We start from the raw sequence: 12,497 nt of genomic DNA, 5'->3' as shown, positions 1-12,497 counted from the left end.
CTGACACATTTCCCGTTCTCTCCTCGCTCCGCGCCTTCCGCACGCCCCACGATGCAAAACCCTCACCCTCGCACCTCCCGGAGCACCCCGGAGCGATGACACCGAGGGTACATGACGGCGCGCCCCGCCCGCCACAACCGCCCCCGGCACGGGGCCCCCGCCGCCCCCCGGGCCCCCCGGCACGCACGCGCGTGGGCCGCCCCTCTCCTCGGGGGAGGGAGCAGCGAGCAGCGAGCCAGGCGCATGCGCCCTGAGCGCGGCGCCCCCACTCGGCTCCTCTCGGGCCGCGCTCGGCTATTTCCGCCTCTTTGTTTTAAACTCCGGGCCGAGCCTTTTAATTTTAAATCCCCCCCCCCCCCTTCCCCCTCCCCCACCGTTTTTTGAATTTGTTTAATTTTTTATTTATTTCTCATTTTCCGCCAGGGGACGGGAAGAGGGGCAGGTATCCCACCCCTCCCCGCCTGCCCTCCCCTCCTCTCGCCCTCCCTCTCCCCACGAAGGACGGGCAGGGCAGGGCAGGGCGCCGGCGGCTCGCGGAGCGGCGGACCCCCCCGGCGGCCGGAGACCGCGCCCCTCCCCGCACCCGGACACGGCGCCGCCCCCCACCCCGGCAGGTCAGTGGGGCCGGGGCCTGGGGCGTCCCCGGGGCGGGGGGCGGCCTGTGCGTGGGGTTCGTGAGGCCCGCGGGAAGGGGGGGGGGGTTTGGGGGTGGCGAGGGAGCGGCCCTGTGCCCCCGTGCGCGTGGGGGGCTGCGCGTCAACTTTGTGTGTGCCGTCGGGGGGTGGGGGGGAGCGCAGGGCTTGTGTGTGGGGGGGGTTTATTGGAACTGTGTGCTGCGATCCCCGTGCAGCCCCTCCCGTGGGCTGAGGGCACGCAGGTAGGCGTGGGGAAGCCTGAAGCCCCGAGAAACGGGAAATAAAGTCGTGCTGTCGGCGCTGGAGTAGCTGGATGCATATAGTCCGAGGTGTGTGGGTGTGCGTGTTTCGCGTGGTCAGCTTCTGGTGGTTTTCTCCAAGTTTTGGTGACTTGGTTCCTTCAAGACCCAAAGTCAGGGGTGTTCCTTTAGAGCGTCCGCGCCCTGAGTGTAACGAGGCGCGGTGGGGGTCTGCTGTTACCACTGCCTGGGTCTTCTTTTGCTGCTTCTCAGGTATTTTTGGAAGTATGGGAGTATTGCTGTATGCAGGCTTTGTGTCGAAGCAGCTTAGCCATTTCCTGCCTTCTGCAGGAAATAGATGTGTCTGAGGAGCCAGGACTGAGAAATTCCATTTCATTGTCCCTATACGCTCTCGAACATCCAAGAAAAACAGCAAATACTTCCAGTATTTCTCCAGACTGGCTTTCACAACTGTCTTCTGGAGTCTCGCAGAACAGTTAAGTTTGTGGGTGAAAAGATTTGCGTTTTAAAAGAGAAAAGGAGGGGGCAGAAAAGTTGAGCTGCTGCTCAAAGGTAGGTTCATCTTAACTACTTCATCTTATCCACAGATTAATCTTCTAATGTAAACTGATTCCCTCTCTGAAGCCTGCTAAATACAGTATTACAGCTCTTCTTGCTACTAGGTACTGTGGCTTCTTTTGTTGTTGATTTGCTTTTTCTGAACCGTTGTTACGGTTTGGTAGGACATGTGTGAGCTTTATGTATATATGTATGTATATATGTATATATATATATATTGGTGGCAGGTCAGATAGGAGTCTGTACTGTGAAGCTGACTGTGTGTTTCTTAAAGGATGCTGTGCAGTTCACACAGCCCTTTGGTTGGTGACAAAAATGGGTAGAAGTAGAAGCCTTGCACCCTTCCACTAGTTTTGTTCAGCCTGGAGAAGAGAAGGCTCAGGAGAGACCTGATAGTGGCATTCCAATATGGAAGGGGATCTTAAGAGGGAAATCAACTTTTTGTACAAGCAGATAGTGATTGGAGAAGGGGGAACAGTTTTAAACTAAAAGAGGGGAGATTTAGGTTAGATGTTAGGCAGAAATTCTTTACCCAGGGGGCAGTGAGGCCCTGCCACAGCTGCCCAGAGAAGCTATGGGTGCCCTGTCCCTGGAGGTGCTCAAGGCTAGGTTGGATGGGGCCCTGGGCAGCTGAGCTGGTGGGGGGCAGCCCTGCCCATGGCAGAAAGCTTGGAGGTTGATGATACTTGAGGTCCTTTCTAACCCAAGCCATTCTATGATTCCTTCAATTTAAGTTGTTCTTATAGCTGTTTTACAGTGTGTTTATGAGAATACAGAACTAGACTAGAACTGAAGGTACTTGTTGAGACCATGTACTTAGTTAGGAAGACACCTGACCTTTTTCTAAAGAGAGGTGTAAGGGTACTGCAGCTGCAAGCTTGGAAGAGTGCAACTTTCAAAGCATTCTGTAAAATTCTACACGATGGAAATCTGTTTCATTTCTGTACGTGGGTTTATGCAGCCAACCTGGTCTGGTGGCTCTGATGTCAGCATAGAAAATCAACACTGAATGTTTTTAAAATGTTTTGTTAAAGTCAACTTGTAACAATACAAGCATAACTTGTATACAGTACAAGCATACATACAACAATACAAGCATAACAGCATGACTTCTGCCATTCCAGGTATTAGTAATTACCATGCCTCGAAAGATTTCTGCTCTTAAAAGACTGTGAAGTACCATCTTCTGAACTTGCTAGTACAGAATTGAATCATAAAATCATAGAATTGTTTGAGTTGGAAGGGTCCCTTAAAGATCATCTAGTCCAATTCCCCTGCAATGAACAGGGACACTTACAGCTCAACGAAGTGCTCAGAGCCCCATCCAGCCTGATCTTGTGTGTCACCACGGGCAGGGATCATTTTTTGTGGCCCTCCTTTGGACACACTCCAACAGGTCCGTGACTCTCCTGTGCTGAGGACTCCACATCTGGACACAGTACTCCAGGTGAGGCCTCACCAGCACAGAGCAGAGGGGTAGGATCACCTCCCTCACCCTCCTGACCACACTGCTTTTGGTGCAGCCCAGGATACAATTGGCTTTCTGGGCTGTGAGAGCACACTGCTGGCTCACATCCATTTTACCTCCACCAGTACTCCCAAGTCTTCTGTAGTTGCAGTTGCCCAGCCTACTCATGCTGACTATGAAGAAGCATTAAGGGAAGGTCACCTCTCAACTTTATACTTAAAACATAGGTAAAGATTTTTTTGCCAACAAGTTCCACATTGCTTTAATAGCTTCCACTTCCACTTCTTCTTCCTTTTTTTTTTTTTTTTTTTCCCAAATGGCTGTTTAATCTAGGTGGCCTTTTTAGATTTTGTCTTTCTTTTTATATTTTTTTCTTTTAAAAAGGCATGTAGTGATCTCCCAAGACTGAAATAGTTCCAGAATAAAACACTCACATGTTTGTAAGAAGCAGTAGAAGCACTTCCATTAAAGCTCTGAGCTAGATATGACTTGCAAAGTGGATGCAAACATAATGTTTTGAAAAGTATGCATGTTGGTAGCACTTCTTAGCTACTGTCTTGAGAGACGTTGGCTTACAAATGTAAGGAAAATGTAGTGATGTTCTTTATATGTATTAAACATTTTCTGTGTGATTTTGTTGTTGTTGTTCTGGAGGTGTTGCCCAGTTGACACACAGTTGGAAGTAGAGGTACTAAATAAAACTTTGTACCGATAATGGTGTCTGAAGATGCAAAAGACTGTCAGTAGTCTTGACTAGTTCAGTGATTTGAACATGGTTTTGTTTTTGTTATTGCTAGTAAGGATGCATAATGATGTTTCAAACCAATCCAACCTGCTAGGTTAGGTAGGTTGTTGGGTTTGAAGGAAATACAGAGAAAACTTAGTCAGGACAGCTTGACTAAAGTAAGTTAAAAGCCAGGAAGAAGCTGCCCATGTCTAGGATCTCTTAGTTATGCAAGACATCTTTTGAAGGTCTGTCTTGAAGTAAGTTTATAGTTTCATATTCTTCACACCTGCCTCTTTGAAAACACAGGCTTTATGTATTAGACTGTAAGTTTAGTTGATACATGGAAATAAGTGTAATACAAAGGAGACAAAAGGATTATTCTGCGTTAAAAGCAATCCTTGCTGTTACAATGCATAACACTGTTTCATGTCTGAATGAAGATGTGCTGTAAACACTGGTTTGTTCTGTAATCTACTCTAAGTGGCCAAGAAAAAGATTGCTACTCTTCTCTAAATTAGATTCCTGAATTAGTTTTACTGAATGTAAGTGCTTCTATGTTTAAATCAACAGACTATGAAAACAAAACACACAGTGGTGACATCAGGTGAGATTGAAAGCCTTCTTTGCTGCTGAAGGTTTGACTGAAGCTTGTTTCCGCACAGACTTGGAAGTCTTGCAGTCATATTGCAGCACTGTAGGAAGGAATAAAACAGCAGTGACGTGATTAATGATATTGTTTCTCCACCTTTTTTTTTTTTTTTTTAATCAGAACAAGTACTTCAAAATTAGGGGGTAGCACAGGTCATCCGAAAGTAGAGGGAGTGACAAACTGGTGAGCTCGAGTTACCTGTTCTTTGTGCTGAAAAGGTGCCTACTTAGCACATTAATGACTGCCTCTCATTCAGATAGCAGTTAGAAACTGACAGCTTGTGAGGGAGAGTGTTTAGGGGAATGGAGTGAAAAGGAGTTGAAGTGTGTGTGTGTGTGTTGGCATCATCACAGTGCAAGTGAGACTGTAAGGAAGAAATAGGCAGGTGCAACTAGTTCTACCATTACTTTCCCCATCTCTTTAAGATGACAAGAAACAGATGTCTTATTATCCCTGTAGACATATATTTAGGCTGTCATTAACAGATACCTACTTCATGTTCTGCCTTTGTGACTGACAGTCACTTAAAATTTTGTCTGTGTTAAAAGGGCTTGTTTTGGTGGCCTTGACCATCCATAACATTTGTAAGTGAGGATGGCCTGGCTTTTGGAATAGCATGATTTCATTCCTGTTTAAGGTGGGAAGCATTCTCTGTTTTGTTTGCGTGCAACGATGTGCTGTGCTGTACTTGATTAACTAAATGAGGAAGGTTATATTTTCAGATCACTATGATGGATGTCTTGTTATTTGTTGACTTGCAAGTGGTCATCAAGTTTTTCTGTTTTACTGAAGAACTCTTCCCTCTCTGTGTAATCAGACGGTCAGTGTATGATACTATATTCAGACAACTATTTCATGATCATTACCATTTTACAGAATACAATGCAAATCTTCAGTGCTCAACTAAGAATGATGTTATACTTTAACAGGTCATCTCTGCTCTTTTCCCATAATGTGCACACAGATATTCATAGAATGTTTGTAACCACAAAAATCGTTTACTAGTGAAAATATGTGAGCGTGGCCAGTGCAGTGTGTGCAGTTTTTTTTTTTTTCTATTTTACTTCTTCAGGTATCATCATTTTTCTTTTTTCTTTTTCTTCCCCCTAGTTTGTCACCTGAAAGACCAACTGAAAGGTACAGTAGAGCGGACTAACTTGTAAATTCTTCACATACGAAGAATTGGCTCTGACATTTCCTGGTGTACCTCAACTGTCTATTAGTTTAAGTACCTAGCCTGACATGATGACTGCCAGGGCTCAATTGATTACCTACTTGAAGGACAGTGCTAAATTTGGTGTTTTTTGGTGTTCAAAGAGCGTTTGGATGTTGTGTTGAGGGACATGGTTTAGCGAGAACCATTGGTGAAGGGCAAATGGTTGGACTGTGGATGATCCTCTGGGTCTTTTCCAACCTTAGTGATTCTATGATTCTAACAGCAGAAATTCACTGAAAAAGTTTATTTTGTTCTACCAGGTTTGTTAGCTGTACTTTGACAATGGCTATTAGCAGGCTTTACTTGAAGATTTTTATTTATTTATTTATTTATTTATTTATTTATTTATTTATTTAACATAGTGGCAAATTTGCTTCATTCAGAGAGGCTTTGCCTGAAAATCACTTGTACACAGAGAGGTTTGGAGGTCAAAGTTACGTTCTCGGGGCTGAGGTCGTAACGGCCTGAGATCTTAACTAAATTGCTGTGTTTCACATGACTACCTTTGTGCTGTTCCAGGTGTGATAATAATGGAGTTGGGCTTATGATTTTTCTTTCTTAATCCTTGTAGTAATTCTCTTTGCATCCCTGAGTTATTTCTTCCCTTTGAGGTATGTTCGCATGATCAGTTCTGACTGTGCTTATGAAAGCCACCCAGTTCCACAGTTAGTGATTCCAGTTGTCTCGTCTCACTGTATTGGTTGATTGTTTTTGGACTTGCACATCCTTTCCCATATACAGTTTTTTGAGCCTAGCTGACTCTCTTTCTCAGGGAAAATCAAGCATAACACCACCACTTGTTGAATGCTCTCTTAGAATTTCTTCCACAAGTGCATATTATTCTGGTCCTATGCAAAAGTCTGCATAGCAGAAGTTGTTCTTTTGTGTTAGCATGGAAGCAGTATGGTCAGAAATTGTACTCCATTAAAAAATTGCACCAGGTTTAAAGATAAAAGTTTACTCTTTAAGAACAGTTGCATGAATGTATTTTATCTGTTGAGTGAATGACATAACTAAACCACCTTTTCCTCTAACAGCTTCCTAAGACTGACTGCAGAGTTGTGTTGTATCTTAAACCGATTCATGCTTCATGATCGTGCTTTTTGTATTTGGTTGCCAGTAGATGAGGATTTAGATGTATCTAGTTAAAACCTTGGTGAAAGAAAGGTCTTTCTTCTATGCTTATGTACTATGCCTGTCCTCAGACATTTATTTTTTCCTCTGGAAAATCCATATATACTTTTTTTTTTTTTTTTCCTTCCCAGCCCTCTTTTCCTAATGAGTTTGGACCGGACAAAATGGCATTACTTTAACTTGAATCTGCACTTTAAAGGTTTAAATTTAATTGCTACAGTCCATATCTATCTGTGCAGTGAAGTACAAAATCTAGCCTATTCAAAGTACTGTTTTAATAGCTTATTTTACCAAAAGTTTGGATCTAATTATTGACCAGGAATAGTTTAACTGCAAGGTTTTTTTTTTAAATAACATTTGTCTTTGTTAATTATGCCACCATTATTCTTGGTGGCACCAAATCAAATATTTTGTATGCATTCCAATTTATTAATCTTGCCCTTCTAATCTTGTTCATCTTGTTCTTGTATTTCTTGACCAGTTAGAGTGGGGTAGATATCACTCCCAAGATCAGATTATCCCATAGTAATTTCACAGAAGACTTAAGTTTTATATTCCTAAAATGTTTTATTCAAGCATCTTATCTTGGCCATTGTCCACAAGAAAATGAGTGGAGGTCCCTATAAGCTTATTTCTGAGGCACCATAAATGGTGCCTGACCATATAAAAAGCTTCTAGATAGCTAGTGAAGCCAATTTTAGTATACTATCCTGCACTTCAGATTCTCTCATTTGACAGAAGTCACCAGAAGTCATCTCTGCGTATTGATCCAGAAGGTATTAAGTGATCCTTAGCACCTGGAAGTTTCATTCTTTGAATACATTGAAACTGGTGGGTGTGGAAAGTTCTGTATTAGTTGCAGTCAGTTTTTTGATGTAATCTTTTAGGTACAAGCATAGATGCTGCCACCAGAAATTGCTTACTAGGAGTATGTTTTCTCTAGTATGTAACAGTCAAATTCTGAAAGTGTTACTGTGACTGTGGGTTGTGTGGTTATAACCTGAAAATGGCTTAAATTTAGAAGTGTCACAGATTCAGAGAAGATACTACCTTGTTTTGCTTTTGTGTTTTGGAAAAAAAAAAAAGAGAGAAAACAGCAAAACCCCCATAACATTTCACCCTAGACTATTTTACTGGGATTATTACAATGGGACCTAAATAAGTGCTTGGCCAACACTGTGTTCTTATAAGCCATTCTGTAATTGAGTATGTAAATAGATCATGGTCTTTAAATGAAGTCGTTTTTGCAGTTTATCTCAGAGGCGCAAAAAGGCATTTAATACCAGTGTTGCACGTCCTCCTTCCGTATCTCCACAAAACGGTTCAAATGACTTGCCCAGTGGGGATTGAGAGAGGCCTCTTAAAGCACCACTCTGTGAGAGTCTTTATTCTACAGTCATAAACAGAAGTTGATACTGAATTGAATTTTTGAAAGTGAATGGAAAGGCTCATTGAGATTTGTCTTTAAGATGTAGAAATCATCTACAGATTCTTCTTCTGTAGCCACCATCATTAGCTTATTTTCCCCCATATTCCCTAGCCACTTACTGCTTCCCATGATAAGTAGCCTTTGAGTTAGTCATCCGTTATCACCATCTGCAGAGATTGACAATTTTAACATGCAGATAGCGGGGGGAAGTCAGCTCACTCCTCTCTTAGCCTTACCGTAAAGTCAAAGCAATGCGCTCTCATCTTTCCTCAGGACTTAACTTTTTCAAATGCCTATAATGTACAGAGAGATCTACATATGGTATATCGTGGGACAAAACCTGCTCAGCAATTACGGTGTGGGGATCTGTTGTTAGCAGGCTGTGAAGCGGTGTCCCTTCTGTCCTTGTCAGCCCAGCTTTTAGTGTTGCATGTTTCCTATGAGGTATTTCATTAAGCTGTGTTCTGAGGAATGGGAGGAGAGAATATCAGTGCAGGTGTCATGTGCTTAAACAACTGAGGTGCATTTAATAACTTTAGTAAATAATTTTGATGATTCCTTATGCCATAGTTCAGACTCCAAAATTAAATCTTGGTGAAGTGCTGAGAGGAACCAAATGAAAGTCTGTAAGTACTCCTAGGATGCTGCAGTAGTTAGCATGTTGCATTTAGATACCGTTTCTTCCATTTTTCTACTGTACAGATCACCTATCTGTCTTGTGTTTGAAACAGGAGGTAGGAAGCAGTAATATAAAATAAAAATGATTTTTTATTTAAAAGTTCCTGGGGGAGGCTTGAGGTATAACTGGAATCTAATTATGATGGCACAATAAGAACAATGGTGTTTATTTAGTTACTTGATAATATTCCTTGCATGGGATGTTCCTGGGTAGACAGAGTGTTTTCAGAGGGTATTTTCTTCCTAAAGTGTTTGAATAGTTTGTGTCAAAGCGTGGCTGTAGACTTCTATTGGCAAAGCCATCTCTTTGGATGCTAATTAACCAACAATTCTGATAATTCTGAAAGTAAATGATATTTTAATGATGGATAACTGACAGTTTTTCATAGAGAATGAAAAAAAGACTGATGTAAACATGCAAGTCATCTCTCAGCTAAAGCTTTGTACAATTGCTTTCTTCTTAACTTGATGCTGTTTGATCTGCTGTTATGAACTAGAAAGGTTGTGCAGTATATGTACTGTCTGTTAATGTCCATATGAAATGGTGCTGTGCGAACCTGGCTCCTGGCAGCAATAACAGCCATTCAGTGATTATTTGCTTTCATACTGGTTTTCCACACAACTGTCTCTTATACTATATATATATATATATATATATATATATATATGTAAAAGTTGGACTGCTGATCTATTTTTCTACTGATTTTGTTTTTGTTATTAAGTCTATTTTATTTCAGCTGGCTGTTGATGCTGTCTTTGTTAATGCCATCATCTATACTTAAAGTTGTAAAGACATAACCAATAGCTTTGCAGCCAGGTATATGTATACTTCTATTTTTCACCAGCTTTTATCACTTATGTATGTAAGCTGGCATCTCTGCCTTGTTCTAAGGGATTCTGAGGAATTTTCTGCAATGGTCTCAGTGCAGAGCATATCTTCAGTTCATTTATGGACTAAAACTACCCTACCCTAGAATCTACAGTGTACCATTACCACGACAAGGTAAGGAAAAATAACTTAACCTATTCAGTGGCTTGTTTTCTAATAAATCAGATTTAAGTGTCTGATGAAATAACTACCTGGAGCTGAGAAAGGAAACTTCAGGAGGTGGTTAATTCTTTTGCTAGCTGGAGTACGTGAAACTTTAACTGCAGCGGGTGCTGAGTAGGTTGTGATAAAGGAAAATGCTATTTTTTTTCTTTTTCTCAGAGATTGGGCTAAGCTGTTGGTATTGAGCAATTTAGAAAACATTTTCATGACTACTTTGTTGAAGTGTAAATCATACAGAGCATAAGTCAGGAAGGGAAATACTGGCTACCATCTTTGGAGATCTTATATATGCTGTTGAAGCATCTGGAGTGTAAGAACAGCTCCAGGGAGTTGCAGCTACTGGCAAGCTGGTGGATCTAGCTCTCATTCCACCTGCATTTTCCTGAAGAGTTTTCGTTTGCTCTTCTGCTACTTTCTGCTTATACTGACGGCTTAAAGCCGTCTTCATCATTGTGTTGTGCTAGTGCTCTGTACTGTTAAAATGAGTCCCTGATGTGTTAGGATTTTTTTGCCTCAAGGTGGCCTTCTCTAGCAAGGAGTGGACGCCGACTGCTAGTAATTTCTAGAACAGCAGAAAAGCAGCTGTAAGATGAAACCTGTCTTCTGTGGAGACACTTTAATTTGTTGCTATAATGACCTTAAGGCCTTTTGGCTACTCTTCAGTAATAGCTCACCGCAAGAGAAAACTTTGCTGCTGTTATTCAAAACAAAACAAAAAGTCAGGGATTGGGTCACAGAAAAAAATCAGTTTGATAAGTGTTGAATTCTTTGGTGTCACTATTTTTCACTGGATTTTTCTTTGAGGACTGTGTTTCTTAAACCAGTGTCACGTTGCAGCGTTAGGGCTGACAGACGAGATGGTTGTAATGTGATGGTGTTGCTCTTTTCTGTAGATGGGCTTTCAACATTGTTTTTTTTTTTTTGTTGTTGTTGTTTTTTGTTGTTTTTGTTGTTGTTTTTTTTTGTTTGTTTGTTTTTTTAAACAGAATTTGCAAAACTACCTGTTGATAATCTCTTTAACACCAAGCTTGGGATGAGTGAATGGTGATTCATATGTTACATGAAATCGTCTTCATCTGTAACACATTATTAGATTATGCAGTGAAAAAATGCCTTGACAGTTAACTTTTGGCAATCCTTGTTTGCTGCAAGGTGGCCAGGAAATGTAAATGCAAAGCAGATTGATAATTGCAGGCGTCTTTCTTTGTGAAATGCTATTTATTTGTGGAAAATAAAGCATGCTTTCACACTGCTAGACCTTGACCCTCCTCTGTTCTTTCTCTCACGCATGCGAAACAGTATACCTAATGGTGAGGAGAGGAAAATCAATGTGATGGCTTTAAAGGTAAAATTCTAATCACAAATGTAAGTTTTCAAGCACCGTTATTCTGCTGATAATGTGAAATTCTTTGCATAGCGAGGTTGAGGAATTCTTTACTGTTGTTGTGGCAAAAAGATGTTGAAAAGGAAGTCAAAAATGGTTATTTCTTACAAGAAAAAGGGGGAAGATAAGCAAAACTGCTAAAATCTTTTGTCAGATACAAATGTTGACTTCTGTGTGAAAATGCAGTACTCCACACAAACACATATATCTCTTTATGATTCTTTTAATTTGCTGTTGAGCTGGTATTACTGTAATGATTTCATTAAGCCTGCCAAAAGCCTGAGGTACCTTTCCTTTGAGCAGTGTGACCAGTCCCCAAAACAAACAGCTTGGTAGGTCCCGAACTCCTGGCCTATGAGGAGCAGGCTGATAAGATGAAATGTAGTTACAAATGTCGTGTGTGCTTTGGTGAAAAACACTTTTAAATGTCTGTGCTGTTTGCTACATCTAGTGATACGCTTAATTGCTGAAAAGCTGTGAAGATGAAAATCTGTTAAGGTGGTTGGGCCAGAATATCAGTAATTCAGGATGCTTTTCACGTTCTCCTTAATATTTTAATACAATTAAGCCAGTATTGTTGGTGTGTCTAGTAAGACAAGAGCTGGAAAAAATAGAATTATTGTAGAGATAGAATAGCACTGGACTAAAGTTTCTTATGCACTTTGCACGAATGTAGGGATTTTTCTGTTCTTTATTGTTTATGCCATTTTGAGTGGGAAAGAATTAAAAAAAAAAAAAAAGTACAGTAAACCAAATTCCATTTCAGTCTTAGATGACCTTTTTTTTCCTGGAGAGTAACTTTGTTTCCCTACCTCCTTTTATCACAGAACTGTGGGGGTTGGAAGGGACCTCTGGAGATCATGGAGTCCAACCCCCTGCTAAAGCAGCTTCCCTACAGTAGGTTATGTAGAAAATCATCCAGGCAAGTTTTGATTAATTCTAGAGAAGGAAACTCCACAGCCTCTCTGGGCAGCCTGTTCCAGTGCTCTGTCACCCTCACGGTAAAGAAGTTTTTTCCTCATGTTCAGATGGAACTTCCTGTGTTCCAGTTTGTGCCCATTGCCTCTTGTCCTGTTATGGGACGCTGTTGAAAAGAGCCTGGCCCCATCCACTTGACAGCTGCCCTTTGGATATTTATGAGTACTGTTAAGATCCCCTCTCAGCCTTCTCTTCTGCAGGCTGAACAGGCCCTGGTCTCTCAGCCATTTCTCACACAGGAGATGCTCCAGGCCCTTCACCATCTATATAGCCCTCTACTGCATTCTCTCCAGAACTTCCCTGTATTTCTTGAACTGGAGATCCTAGAAC

At 41.5% G+C, this 12,497-nt stretch overlaps 1 protein-coding gene across 6 annotated transcripts in view; it reads left to right on the top strand.

The window, feature by feature from the left end:
* Nucleotides 1-585: 585 nt before the first annotated feature.
* The window catches only part of PCGF3 (polycomb group ring finger 3), a 54,261-nt gene continuing 42,349 nt past the window's right edge, over nt 586-12,497 (top strand). For 2 of the 6 annotated variants that reach the window (XM_046905778.1, XM_046905779.1), the window contains exons 1-2: nt 586-614; nt 5,408-5,434. Coding sequence is in view for 1 of the 6 variants with exons in the window: in XM_046905776.1 (XP_046761732.1) it covers nt 11,094-11,150 (57 nt within the window). In the remaining 5 variants the exon portion in view is untranslated. Of the gene's footprint in view, nt 615-819; nt 965-5,407; nt 5,435-6,550; nt 11,151-12,497 lie in introns of those variants that run through there. The other 4 variants (XM_015280486.4, XM_015280482.4, XM_046905776.1 and 1 more) reach the window with 3 other exon arrangements.

Source organism: Gallus gallus, chromosome Z, assembly GCF_016699485.2.
Source record: "Gallus gallus isolate bGalGal1 chromosome Z, bGalGal1.mat.broiler.GRCg7b, whole genome shotgun sequence".
Taxonomy (NCBI): domain Eukaryota; kingdom Metazoa; phylum Chordata; class Aves; order Galliformes; family Phasianidae; genus Gallus; species Gallus gallus.
The sequence above is the reverse complement of the archived record's forward strand: the minus strand, read 5'-3'. Positions and strand labels throughout refer to the sequence as shown.